At 36.9% G+C, this 14,750-nt stretch overlaps 1 protein-coding gene across 19 annotated transcripts in view; it reads right to left on the reverse strand.

Moving 5' to 3' along the window:
• GPHN (gephyrin) overlaps positions 1-14,750 on the reverse strand; it is a 494,826-nt gene that overhangs the window by 283,976 nt on the left and 196,100 nt on the right. For all 19 annotated transcript variants that reach the window (XM_004612348.2, XM_055130244.1, XM_055130246.1 and 16 more), the window contains exon 3: positions 5,943-6,000. In XM_004612348.2, coding sequence (XP_004612405.1) covers positions 5,943-6,000 — 58 coding nt within the window. The remainder of the gene's footprint in view (positions 1-5,942; positions 6,001-14,750) is intronic.

The raw sequence follows: 14,750 nt of genomic DNA on the forward strand, positions 1-14,750 counted from the left end.
GGGCTATGCTCTTTTTACAAAGGACTTTTATGTGCAACTTGATGTGTTCACTGACAGTTTTCGTGAAATTAGGATAGGCTAGGTTACTTGACTATTAACATATAGTGACTAAGATGACCAGGGAATTCTTCAGAGGAGTGGGTTCTACCAATTGTGGCCAAAGGACAATGCATGGAATGGTAAAAAAACAACTGCGGCCGCATAAGCGGAGTATTTCCTTTTTTAAAAAGAAAACGTTTATAGCCATTCTTTCAAAGCAGATTTTCTATAATGAGGACTTTTTTGTTTTTTGTTTGTTTGTTTGTTTGGATATGCCTTGAATCCCCATTCATTACTGAAGGGTATTTCACTTACAGAGTTTGTTGCTGTCCTTTTAGCATTGAAAAATGTTGTGCCATTGTTTTCTTCTTTCACCAGAAATATTTATTTCATATTGGTGATAGGAGTTTTCAGTTTTCTAATTTTCATTTGATTTTCATTTGGTTTCTTTAAGTAATTTTTTGTGGCAGAGAATTTCTATTTTCTTCATTTGTTAAAGACAAGAACAGCATGTTGAACACGTCTATGAAAACTGCTTTAAAATAGTTGTCAGATAATCTCAACATCTGATTTAATTTCATGTTGTTGAAGACAACTTATTTTTATTATTTAGTTTGTGATCCTCTTCACTGTTGGGCCAAAGAGTGAGTTTTGACTATATTCTGCATATATTGGATTATTACTGTCATCCTGTTGCTCATAGATCTGCTCGAGCAGGCACCAGTAACGTCTCCATTGTGAGACTTGTTACTATTTTTGGCATATCGAATACACCACGGGTAGCTTGCCAGGCTTTGCCGTATGGGCAAGATACTCTTGGTAGCTTATATGAGATGCTGAATTCTTTTTAAAGTTTTGAGATGTCTCTTGACTGCGGGGTGTATGATATATATGTATATTTATATTCATATATATTTATATATTTAGATTCTTATTGGGTTCGTTTGGTACCACTCTAGCAAAAATGAATCACTAATTTTTATCACTTTAATAAATGAACATTATATAAGTTTAACTTTCCTTCTGGCTCTATTGAAAACTTTCTGGCAAAACTGGGACAAATATCTTGCTTTATTCCATAGTGTGGTGACATTCATTTGAGCAGGGAAATAGAGTTTACTCTTACTGAGATGTTATATGAACTATTCCCACTTAATTCAGTACTACTGAGCAGACTGTGAGAGAAGCTCATCTTCCCTAATAGACCTATTTATATAGGAATGAGAGTAAAATAGAGTAATGACTAGCCCCATTTTGTATAATCTTCTTTATTTTCAATGCTTTAAATAAGGGTGGTGGCAAGAACTCACTGAACTCCACTATTACTATCCTGCTGAAGAAATCCAAGCATAGTTAGTGTCTACTAGGGTGGTAATGAATGATCAATTCATTGCAAGGTCCCACTTAAGAAACTCCAGCTCTGCCATGTGAGATCATGAAAAGTATCTGACTGTGTAATTCCACTGCCACCAAACAAGGAATTAAGAGTTCGGCCACCTGGGGCTGGAGTGATAGCACAGAAGGCAGGGCATTTGCCTTGCACGCGGCCGACCCGGGTTTGAATCCCAGCATCCCATATGGTCCCCTGAGCACCGCCAGGGGTGCTTCCTGAGTGCACAGCCAGGAGTAATCCCTGTGCATTGCCAGGTGCACCAGGTGCGACCCAAAAAGCAGAAAAAAAAAAAAAGAGTTCTGCCACCTGTTTCTGTGGGTGAGATGAAGGATCATTTGGCTCTGCTGAAATTATGGGAGAGATGAGTAATCTTCCCATTGATGTCACCTCAGGTTGACTGAGTGATTATCAAGGCTTTTAGACCTGTTAGTATTCCCTTGTGAATTCTCTAACTGGATGCAACACATCTGTCTGGGTGCCTTTTAATCTCTGACTGTTGGTGTGATTCCAGGTTGGAGGCTTTTGTGTCCTTCCGAAAGAATGTCGTTCTCCTGATGATTACTGATTCTAAGCAATTAAGTATTGTACATGGAGAACAGTCAGGGCTCTCAGTCTAAGAAGCTGTTAGTCCCCTAACCTGATGGTTTTTCTCTCTTTTATTAATCCTCCTTGCATCCCTGTATCAGGTCTATTCGCCCAGGATGGTCCCCAGCAAAAATAGGAAACAAAAGAAAAACTCAGGTAATTCATTGCCAGAGGTCCTGAGGCATTCTGATAGCTTCTTCCTACTTTCCATAGTCTTTCTATGCTTGTTCTGTAATGTCCAAGTGTAGGATAACATAGCTTCAGGTAGTTTAGGTTTATTGGGTTACTCCCGTCACAGTGCTCCCATTCCTCTTTGTTTATTTGTAGCTTCTTTCTTAGTGTTCTGTTGACTTGTAAATAATGTTTTTCTCTTCTCCTTGAGTCCTTTGCATAGTTTATTCATAGCAAGTCCTTTTTGTATGGACACAGGAAGACTTAACAAATGTTATGCTTTTGTAACCTGGGAGTCATTTGACTCTACATGATATTTTCCTCCAGGGCATCTGTTCTCTTGACCTAAGCCTCAGCTGCCCTTACTTCCTAGCATCCCCAAAGCAGGGTCCTGACGTGTGACGAGAAGGACCCAGGGCAAGCAGTGAGTTGTGTGCTACTCTGGCATTGAGATGGGCCTGGCCAAAGTGCCTAATGCTTAACTATAAGTTAAGAGCTTGATCATGGACAAATGCTGTCATGATCCAAACAGTGATAACTAGATTCGGACCCTGCTAGGGTGAGGAATGATTAATCTGGCCTGAGTGCTATGGTCTGAGCCTGTGGCAAGATGTTGCCAGGAGAGCTGCCTTGCAAGCCTCAATGTATCCCTTGCTATGTCCATACAAAAATAACTAGTATTAAGATGTTAATAAGTTCCTGGACTAAGGAAAAGGAAAAAAACCTTAAGAGTGAGGAAGGGCTTTGGAATGCCCTGCCCTCAGGAAGGGCTTTCTTATGTTGATTTTGCTACCTGGCTGGGTGTAGCCTAGAAGGCAAGGTGGGAGAGGGAAGGAGGAGGAGACAGAGAAGCTAGGGAGAGGCAGCAGTGGATCCAGAGAGAGGATGGAGCTGGGAGTGCAAGAGATGAGAAAGATGGAAGATTGAATAAACGGTAACTAATCAGCAACCAGCTTGGTCCTCGTTCTTCCTTCGCCTGTCCTTGGCCAAAGGCTGTCCCGATCCAGCGGTTCCAGAGCACCGAACGCGGGCGGTGAGGCACAGCCGCCCTGAGAGCCCGGGAGTGCACTCGCCCCTCAGCAAGCCTTAGTTTTTTACATCCAAGGATCTTAGTTGTAAGAATAATGATTTGAGAATATAGTTATTATTGTATTCTAGTAAAATAATATATTTATCTTTTATTTTTAGAGCCTTCCTACTTCCAAGGCAACAATTTCGGTGCACTATTATTATTTTTGTTTGACTTTTTTGTTTTTCAAGAGAGGAAGACAACAGAGAGGTATAATTGGGAGAGAGAGAAAGAGAGAGAGAGAGAGGGAGAGAGAGAGAGAGGAGAGAGAGGGAGACAGACTTGACACAAAATTTTACAGAAATTCTTTAGCATAGCCTCAACTAACTCTTGCATAATGGCAAATACCAGCATCAATCAATGGAACATGTCTTCATTCTGAACTCAGACTGATTTACTCAAAGACTTAGTGTATATTTAGTTATCTAAGAAAGACTTCAAATTCAACAGTCCAAACTTTATCCTCTTTTCCTCTCAAATTTATTCCTTCTCTTGTACTGTCCCTCTGGGTCAGCAACACAATTGGCTCAGTTTCTCAAAGCAGAAGCCTATATCATCTAGTACTGTTAATTCAACTTTAATACTATTTCTCAAATTTAATTTTTTTCTAGATGGTCCACCAAGTATTTCTGGGGAGCCACCTTCAAGCACTGAGTCAGGAGTAGCACCCACTGCCAGTCAGATAATATGGTATCATGTTATCTCATATTATGCTTTCAATAGTGCCTCTACCTCTATACAGAACCCAAATTTGCTGAATTTACTCTTGGAAAGACTCTGCTTATTATGTTTTCAAATGAGCATGTGCCCTTTCTTGCCCTTTTTTGAATTTACACATTTTATATAAGTGCTGCTTAATTACTTATATGTACAGAGACACTTACTGATTACTTAAAGTTTACAGAATCTACATTTATTGAGTGTATAAAATGAAGTAATATACTAATATTATATGAGTTTAACAATAGCAACTGATATTACTGGACCTCAAACAATTTCAACAAGCTAACACTTTATTATTTTCCATGTTCTTGTCTGAAAACTGAGGGATCTTGCTGATCCAGGTAAACTATATTTATGATGTAATATAAAGTTTGAATAAGTGTTTAGAGCCTAGAGATTGTTTTTTTCTTTTTACAATAGTACCATCATGGCATTAATTCCTGATGTTGACTATACAGAAACCTGGTATACTGAAAATCTTATATAAAATGACAAATGAGAAGAAGGAGAGATAGTACAGTGGGTAAGGCACTTGTCTTCCATGTGGCCAACCCGGGTTTGATTACTGGCACCCAATATAATCCCCAAGCCCTGCAAATAGTAACTCCTGAGTGCAGAACCAGTTCTAAGCTCTAAGCACTGCTGAGTGTGCCCTCCCTAAAAAAAAAAAAAAGCAAAAACAAAACAAAACATAAAAAACAAGATAACATAGTTGACTTGAACATATTATAAGTAAGTAAAAAAATTATGTAATAAGGTTTGAATTCATTAAAACTACTTTAGAAGGTTTTATCGAGAGATAGTACAGGGGATAGAACACTAGTTTCACATGCGGCTGACCAGGTTCAATTCCTACTATCCCGTATGGTATCTCAAGAATCCCCAGGAGAAATTCCTGGTTGCAGAGCCAGAAGTTACACTTGACCATTGCAGGGTGTGCATCCTCCCCCCCCCAATTTTTTTTATTAAATCAAGGTACATAATTTGTTGAGTCCTTTACATGTCATTGTTAACAAATTAATTCAAAATGGCTTATCCTTAACTATTCTATCCAATTGCAAAAGTTATTAATGGAAGGACCAGAAAGGTAGTACAACAGGTAGGGCACTTGCCTTGCATGAAGCTGACTTGGGTTTGATCTCTGGTACCCTATATGTTCACCAAGCACAGTTAGGAACGATCTCTGAGCACACCAAGTGTGGCTCGAAAACAACAAACAAAGTTATTTGTGGAACAGAGAACAAACTTAGGTCTCATTAAATTGTAGACATCATTGGATAGGAGCAATATTATGTTACAAAACTATTATTTCACTGAATTCAGTAAAATTTTTAAGATAGGAGAATATAATAATGATTTTCAAAGAGTAAGGACAATTTTTCATTTATTACATTGCAAGTTGTACAATTTTCAAAGGAACAAGGAAATATTTACTAGGTGATGGAAATTTATTATTAGCAAAATGTATAAAGAAATCAAAATAAAATAATATTGATTTATTATTAATATTAATGCTTATACACAAAACTTTTTTTGGGAGTGGCCCATACCTACTCCTGGTTCTGTGCTCAAAGATCACTCCTGGAAGGGTTCAGGAACCAAACTGGGTGCTGGGGATTGAACCTGGATTGGCAATATGCAAGGCAAGCATCCTACCAGTTGTACTATCTCTTTGGCCCCACAGTACTTTAAGTTGATTTTTAATGAATTTTACATGAGTTACTTCTGATTATTTCAGTAGTTCAATTTATAAATATACTGATAATAGAAATCTGGCATATTCTTATCTCTGTATAAATCTGACATATATACATAGAATTTAATTCACATATGTGAAATTGAAATTAACTGATATATTAATATACCAAGTCTAAAGATTTGGTAGCAAGAAGAAAGAGCAACTTTTACCCCAATTTCATGCAAAATATTAAAATGGTAGAGTGAAAAAAATCAATACTATACCTTGATTTCTTCTATTTCATCTGGTACAATCTTATATGCAGATATAGTCCCACCCAATCTGAAATTAGAAAAAGAAAATAATTAAAAAATTGTCAATATTATATTAAAAAATGGACTACTGTCATTAGAAGCAGAAAACCATCAATATTTGTTCATAGACCCTCCTAACAGCTATGGAGAAAACACCACCTTATTTATTTATTTGCTTGTTTGTTTGTTTGGTTTGGGGGCACAAATAGTGATGCTCAAGGGTTACTCCTGGCTCTGCACTCAGGAATTACTCCTGGTGGACTAATATGGGACTAATATGGGATGATGGCAATCAAATGTGCTACTGCTCCTGCTCCAACCATTTTCTGCTAACATTTTCCATGTACTAATTCAAGAAGAGGTACATAATGACTGCTCAAAAAGAATAATTTAATATCATTACTCCTGAATTCAGTTACAACTAGGATATATCAAGCAAGAACCAATAACAAAAGGTGTTTGTTTTTTGTTTTCTTAGTTGACTTTATTCCCTACCCCCACCCTCTGTGTAGTTAACTGCTGGGGATCATAGACACTGGGAAACACCTTGACATACATATGGCCAGAGGACCTCAGGATTCCCCAATCCCTGCTCCCTCAAATTATAAGGAGAAGGACAATGAGGGAAAGAATTGAGAAGGGAAGTAAAATGATGATGAAGGGACGTAACCAGGGAGCTGGGGCCAGGGGTCTCAAGTACACTTGTAAAGTGGGAGAGTGGTATAGGTATATATCAAAACCAGAGTCAAAAACACTGAAAACACAGATCCAAACTACAACCACCCAACTTTAAAATGTGCCTATCAAGGGGACATGCAGGAGGGTATTTAGGAACACTGAATGTAGAAGATTTGAAACCAGTAGTGAAATTGTGCTAGAACATAATGTCTACAACTCAACTACCAATAACTTTGTAAATCATGGTTAATAAAATAAAATTTTTAAATAACTCAATTTTAAAAAGTAATGAGTTAACTCTAAAATTCACGTGAAAATTCGAAAGACATTACCACTTCCTAATTGTAGAATAAAAATAATAAAATACTGGCTATAAAAATATAAAGCAAAAAAGTGTATCTTAAAGAAATATATATAATTTAGTTAACTGTTTTTCATTTTCCTTTACATTTATATTATCGAGGCAACATATTTAAAATATTTATATTTTATTAATTTTAAATATATAATTCAGCAACATTAAATGTTCACAATATGCAATGTTGGAATATTATCTATTACCAAAATGTATGCATCACCAATACAGAAACTATTTCCATTATGTAATAACTTACCCCCAGCACTTGGTAACTCCAATACTTATCATTATAAATATGACACTACAGAAACCACATCTAGATGGAACCATAAGGCACTTGACTTTTCATGTTTAACTGCTTTCAAACTCCACTAATATTATATGTTACACCACAACATTATCCCATTTTATTGCTAAGTAATATTACTCTGTATGCACACCACTTTTTGTTTATCCATTCATTCATTAATGAACAGTTAAAAATACTACCATATCTAGGGCCAGAATGATAGTGAGCAGGGTGCTTGCCTTGCATGTGGCCGACCCAGGTTTGATCCCAGGTGCCCCATGTGGTCCCCGCCAGGAATGATCCCTGAGCACAGAACCAGGAATAAGCACTGAAAACTGCTGGGCATAGTCTGAAAACAAAAACAAAATTTTTTATTTCTTCTTATTTTGGACTGGAAGGTAGGGCGAAATAGTACAGCAGGTAGGGCGTTTGCCTTGCACTTGGCCAACCCAGGTTCAATTCCTCTGTCCCTCGAAGAGCCCAGCAAGCTACCAAGAGTATTCCGCCTGCATAGCAGAGCCTGGCAAGCTTTCCATGGCGTATTCATTATGCTAAAACCAGTAACAAGTCTCACAATGGAGATGTTACTGGTGCCCACTCATGCAAATCAAGGATGACAGTGCTACAGTGCTTCTTATTTTGTGGATAATATTACAATAAGTCACTTGTGTAACACTTGTCATCCTGTTGCTCATCCATTTGCTCGAATGGGCACCAGTTATCATCTCCATTCATCCCTGTTGCGTGATAGTGTAGCCCTATGGCATCAGCTCGCTCCAGGAACATGAAGAGCCTCAAACTGTACGTTCAGAGTCTTTTTTTTTTTAATGTATTAAAATCAATTATTTTTTTGCCTATTTTTCTTTTCTTTTTTTTTAAATAAATTATTTATTTTTAATTAGTGAATCAACGTGAGGGTACAGTTACAGTTTTATACATTTTTGTGCTAGTGTTTCCCCCATACAAAGTTCAAGAACCCATCCCTTCACCAGTGCCCATTCTCTACCACCAGTAAACCCAGCATCTCTCCCGCCCTCCCCAGTCCCGTCTCCCCCCACCCCACACTGCCACTATGGCAGGGTATTCCCTTTTGTTCTCTCTCTCTGATTAGGTGTTGTGGTTTGCAATAAAGGTGTTGAGTGGCCATTGTGTTCAGTCTCTAGTCTATATTCGGCCCAAATCACCCTTCCCCCACATGACCTCTGACCACATTTTACTTGGTGTTCCCTTCTTTGAGTTGCCCAGAATGAGAGACCAGCCTCCAAGCCATGGGGACAACCTCCTGGTACTTATTTCTACTAATCTTGGGTGTTAGTCTTATAGTCTATTATTCTATGCTCCACAGATGAGTGCAATCTTTCTATGTCTGTCTCTCTCTTTCTGACTCATTTCACTTAGCATGATACTTTCCATGCTGATCCACTTATATGCAAACGTCATGACCTCATTTTTTCTAACAGCTGCGTAGTATTCCATTGTATAGATGTACCAGTGTTTCTTCAACCAGTCATCTGTTCTAGGGCACTCGGGTTTTTTCCAGATTCTGGCTATTGTAAACAGTGCTGCAATGTCGTTCAGTCTTGAAGAAGAAGTCTGATTATCTCGTAGGTGGGCAGCCAGGCATTCTTTTTTTTTTTTTTTCCAGGCGTTCTTTTGATGTCCCCTGGAATCCAGTAGGTAGCAGCTCTAGTCCAACAGTCGTCTCCAAATCACATTACGTGTCTGGCCCATCTGATTTTTGATGCCCTGGCAAACGAGACAGCGTCCCTGATTCTCCATCATCAGAACTCTGAGGTCAGAGGTCAGAACTCTGGATTCCTTCTCTCACTTGAGTGAAATGTGGTACTCCAAGCATAGCTCTTTTGTTTCCTCTTTGGGAGATCCAAATAGCGTTTCTTACCCTGTTTTCGTAGGGCCTAGGTCTCTTAGGTGTATGTTAGTTCAGGAAGAACGGTGGAGTCGAAAAGATGTGCCTGGAGCCAAAGGTTCTTCATCCTCTTAACTTCTTCGATACTCCTGAAGGCGTTTTACGCTGCTCTCTTCCTCCTGTATAGCTCAGGTGTCAGGTTGTTCGTCATGTTGTTGAGTTCTTGACACGTAACTGCTGTGTTTGGAGATATTTGTTCTGTTGAGAGCAAATGGAACGCGAGGAACTAGTCTGTTTCTCATTAATATTATCTTCCTGAGATTCAGCTGCAGTCCACCCTTTCCATATGGTTGAAGTCAGTCAGGATTCGTGCTGCTTGGCTAATGTTTGGTGTTATGAGAACGGTGTCATCAGCAAAGTGCAGGTGGTAGAGTTGCCGACTGTCTATCTTCACTCTTATTCCTTCCCATTCCAATCATTGCATGACGTTCTCGAGGGTGGCACTGAAGAGTTTTGGTGAAATGGTATCACCATGCCGAACCCCTCTCTTAACATCAAGGATCACTTCCTTGTAGAATGGTGAGATCCTGATAGTGAATCCGTAATACAGTTCATGGGCGATCCTGATGTACTGAGTTTGAACGCCCTGTTTGGCTAGGGCTTCAATGACAACAAATACTGGCCTACAAATTATAATAAGTACTGACATACAAATATGTTAGTCTCTCTTTTTTTTAATTATTTGGGAAAATACACTTGTTTGACAGAAAGTCTATGTTAAGCTTTGGAAGAACTGAAAGACCAGTTAAAGAGGGCAATCTTGGCAGATAGAAAATTATTATGACTGATATTGACTGCTGTTTCCATGATGACAAAAGAGGTAAGAGCATCTTGGTGTTGTTGTTTGGAGTTCACCTGGTAGTGTTCAGGGATTACTCTTGACCCAGGTAGGGGAATGTCCATCCCACCATACTAAAGCTCTAGCATAATAAAGCATCTTTGCACGAGCTAACTGAGCACTGCAAATTCTTGGAGAAATATCTATTAAAGTCTTCTGGCTGTTTTATTCATTCATTTTAAAATTTTCCTCTGAGTATTTGTTAAATGTGTTTTTTTTCTGATTGAGTTATTTTTTGCATATTCTAGATACTAAACCCTGATCAGATACATAATTTCCAAATACTTTCTATGCTCTTTTTTTTTAGCATTCTTAATAAACAAAAGCTTTTCATTTTTATTGGACACAATTTATCTATTTTTTTCTCATTGTTTCTCATTTTATTGGACTCATAATTTCAAATGCTAGGGCAGAAATATTTATCTCTGCATTTGTTCAAGAATTATATACATGTAAACATATATGTATATTATTTACTCATGAATTACAAAATGATTCGTGTTTTGGTTTCAGGAATAATATAATGTTACAGCACCAATCCCTTCACCAATGCCCACTACCTTCTACCAATGTCTTCAGTTTTCTTCTAACCCTCCCTCTCCCCCGCCACACAAGCTGCCTCTATGGCATGAACTTTATAAATTTTAGGTTCTATGGTTTACAGTCCTGCTATTGATAGAGTTTTGTGCTTAACACTTCATACCTTTCAGCACCCTCTCCTCCAGAGAGACCACTTCTCTCCACCATCATCATAGTGCTCTCTTTGCTATCACTGCCTCCTCTCACTGAAGACCCACGCTCATGTTCATTTCTATTGCCTCTGGACAGTTGTTATTTCCCAATTACATTTCTTTATATCCTGTATCTGAGGGAGATCATCCTGTTTTTGTTTCTCTCCCTCTAACTTCACTCATCATGATACTCTCTAGATCCATCAACACAGCAGCAAATTGCATGATTTCATCTTTTCTATTAAAGTAATATTCTACTGTGTCTATATATCAAAGTTTCTTTATCTGTTCCTGGGCATTTGGACTGTTTCAAGATTTTGGCTAATGTTAATAGTGTTGCAATGAACACAGGTGTGCAAATGTGTTTTCTAAAAGATTTTCTTTGGGCCTTCAGAAAAGAATGTCAAGAAGTAAAACTGCTGGATATTTGGGGAGTTTGACTTCTAGTTTTCTAAGGAGTGTCCATAATGTTTCCTGAAAGGCTGGATAATTAAATATTTCCAGAAATAGTAATGAAGGAGGTAAATTTTTTCCACATCCATACCAAGACTAGTTGTTTTGGTTCTTTGTGATGTATGCCAATCTACCAGTGTGTGATATCTTATGGTCTGCTTCACATTTACCTCACGATAAGTTATTTAGATCATTTTAAATAAACCTTTTGGCCATTAGCATGATTAATTGAAGAAGTTTATGTTCATCTTCCACCCCAGCCCTTTTTATCAGGTGGGCTGTTTTATTCTTATAAGTATTTTTAAGTCCCACATTGAGAGATCATTCTGTAACTGTCCTTTTCCTTATGACTGACTTCACTCAGCATGATATCCTCTAATTTCATTTGGGTTGCTGAAAATTACATGATTTTGTTATCTCTTATAGCTGCATAGTATTCCATTCTGTGTATATACCACAATTTGGTCCACTCATCTGTAGTTGCAATTTGGGCTGCTTCCATATCTTGGCTATTGTACCGAATAAAGATAGGTGTGCATATATCCTTTCCATCCTTTAAAGATGTGTTACTCCTAGTCCTTTTCAGCTTCTTTCAGAAAATGAGAGAAACAGAAACTCTCCTGACAGTATTCTGCTGAGATAAACATTATCCTAATACTAGAAGCAGACACAGATGCCACTAAAAAAGAATACTATAAACTATATTCAGATGAATATAGACACAAGATCCTTAACAAAATACTAGGAAATGAATAAAAAAATACAGAAAAAAGTTCATAAACTATAGCAAAGTAGGATTTATCCAAAAAAAGTATGTAAGGTCTAAAATATATAAGTAAATACACCATATCTATATAAGGAAAATTAACACTATATGACCATATCAACATATGCCGAGAAAGCATTTGGCAAGATCCAACACCCATTCATCATTTAAAGGAATCTCAATAGAATGACAGAAAGCACTTTGCCAAAAAGAGTCAAAGCCATTTCCCACAAATACACAGATAACATCATACTCAACAGTGAAAATTCTAAAAGCTTTCCCTCTAAGATCAGGAACAAGACAAGGTTATCCATCATCACCACAGTTATTCAATATTGCATTGTTAAGTCTTCACCACAGCAATTAGGCAAGAAAGTGATACTAAGGGCATCCAGATTCGACAAGAAAAAATCAAATTATTATTATTGACAGGTGGCATAATACTATTCTCAAAAAACCCTAAAGATTCTACAAAATTTCCAAGAAACAATAAACTTATATGGTAAGCTGGCAGGCTACAAAATCAACACATAGAAAACCATGGATTTTCTACATGTAAACAAAGAGAAATTTTTAGAAAATTTATTTTGCAATTTTGCTCAAAAGATCAAATACCTAGGAGTCATTTTAACAAAAGATGTGGAAAGTTTTATAAAAGCAAATTACGAATTACTACTAGAAGAAATAAAATAATAAAGAAGATAAAGCATATTCCCTGTTCATGAACTGAAAGAAATAAGAGCATTAAAATAATAGTCCTCCTCAAAGCAGTACACAGATTCAATGCAGTCCTTATAAAAATACATATGGAATTTTTTAAAAGACCTGAGCAAATGCCATTGAAATTAAAACAGGGAGTAATAAAGCCCTCAAATAGCCAAAGCAATCCAATGAAAACAGGAGAGGTGGTTCTTTTTTCTAAACTGCAAATTATACTATAAAGCTAGAGTAACAAAAATAGTATGGTACAAAATAAAGACAGATTCTCAGACCAACAGAATAAAATTCAGAACCCAGAGTCAGATCCACAAGTATATGCTCACCTAATCACAGCAAAAGGTGCTGGGAAAACTGACCATTCATGTGTAAAAAAATTAACTTAAAGCCCCATACCAAGTCACGCACAAAACTTCAATTTGAAATAGATTAAGGCCTTGATATCAAATCTGAATCCATAAGTTATCTTGAGGAAAACATAGGAATTCTTCATGACACAGAGTCTAAGGCATCTTCAATTATTCAGTGCCATTTACCAATAAAACAGAAGCAAAGATTTAAAAAATAGAACTACATCAAATTAATAAGCTCCTACACCACATAAGAAACAATAATCAGAATAATAAGACAGCCCACAGACAGGACAAAATAGTATTACCTTACATCACATTTGACAAAGGCTTAATAGCATATGTGTATGTACATAAATAGCATATATATACACACATATATATATATACACACACGGGCTGCCTATACTTTTCTAGATCTGTGTGTTCCACTTTACAATTACAAAATATGTTTAAGATATGTCCATTTTTATCTACCTACTGATAACTTGCTTTATTTCGTTCTGTGAATTCAAGTGTACATATTCACCTATTAATTATCATTATGTTTTATTTTGTCTTAAAAGTTTTTTGTTGCTGTTGTTTAGTTTGGGGGCCACATCTGGCAATGCTCAGGTTAGTTTTGGCTCCGCACTCAGGAATTCCTCCTGGCAGTGTTTGGGGAGTCATATGGAATACAAGGGATGGAACCAGGGTCAGTCACGTTGAGCGCAAATGTCCTACCCACTGTACTATTGCACTGGCCCTAGTTACAGAATATTTTAAATTTTATTGCAGTAATTTAAAATATGTACATTTTATTTTGTATTAATAATCAACAAAAATTACACTAAGAATCTAATTCGTAATCACACATACCACAAATTAAATCCAGTTTTTCTATAACATGTGAAAACCATACGTTTCTTTTATGAATGCATTATAATTCAACAAATAAGTTTTGAGAATATATTCATATAGTAAAATTTTAAAACTGTATCATTATAAAATTAGAGTGAGACACTGTAGAGACAGTATAGGGGTAAAAGTGCATGCCTGGCATGCAGCTAACCATGATTCAAATCCCTAGCACCACATATAATCCCCAAGCACTGCCAAGTGTGATACCCAAGGACAGAACCAGGAGTGAGACTCAGCACCGTCAGGTGTGGCTCAACCCACCTCATCCCACTTAAAAATTTTTTTAAAAGAATACCATCTTTTAGCTCACAAGTGTTACTTGTGAACAGTTAATAATGAAAAAGTATTTAGTAGGTGTTTGTCATTTAACACATATACTCATATTGAGTATATGGCAAGCCTGTAAGCTCTCCAAAAGTATCTAATAAGTTAATGCAAGTTAAACATTCAAATTCATAAAAATGTTCAACAAAGGTTGTTTTTTTTTTAAGCATCTATTACCATGTGCCAGACAAAATGTTGGGACTAAGAAAGACAATCTTTCCTATCACACTACACACACACACACACACACACACACACACACACACACACACCACACATAATATAAAAAGTTATGATATATATGGAAGATATTAATAAATGCTATAAAAATGAATTGTAACTGTTAAAAGTAGGTAGAGATAAGCTCTACATTGTACACTATACTTCTGCTCCTTGACCAGCCAAAATATTTTTTCAGTACCATAGAAGGCTTATTTTAAAACTATT

This window comes from Sorex araneus, chromosome 3 (assembly GCF_027595985.1).
Source record: "Sorex araneus isolate mSorAra2 chromosome 3, mSorAra2.pri, whole genome shotgun sequence".
In the NCBI taxonomy this organism is placed as follows: domain Eukaryota; kingdom Metazoa; phylum Chordata; class Mammalia; order Eulipotyphla; family Soricidae; genus Sorex; species Sorex araneus.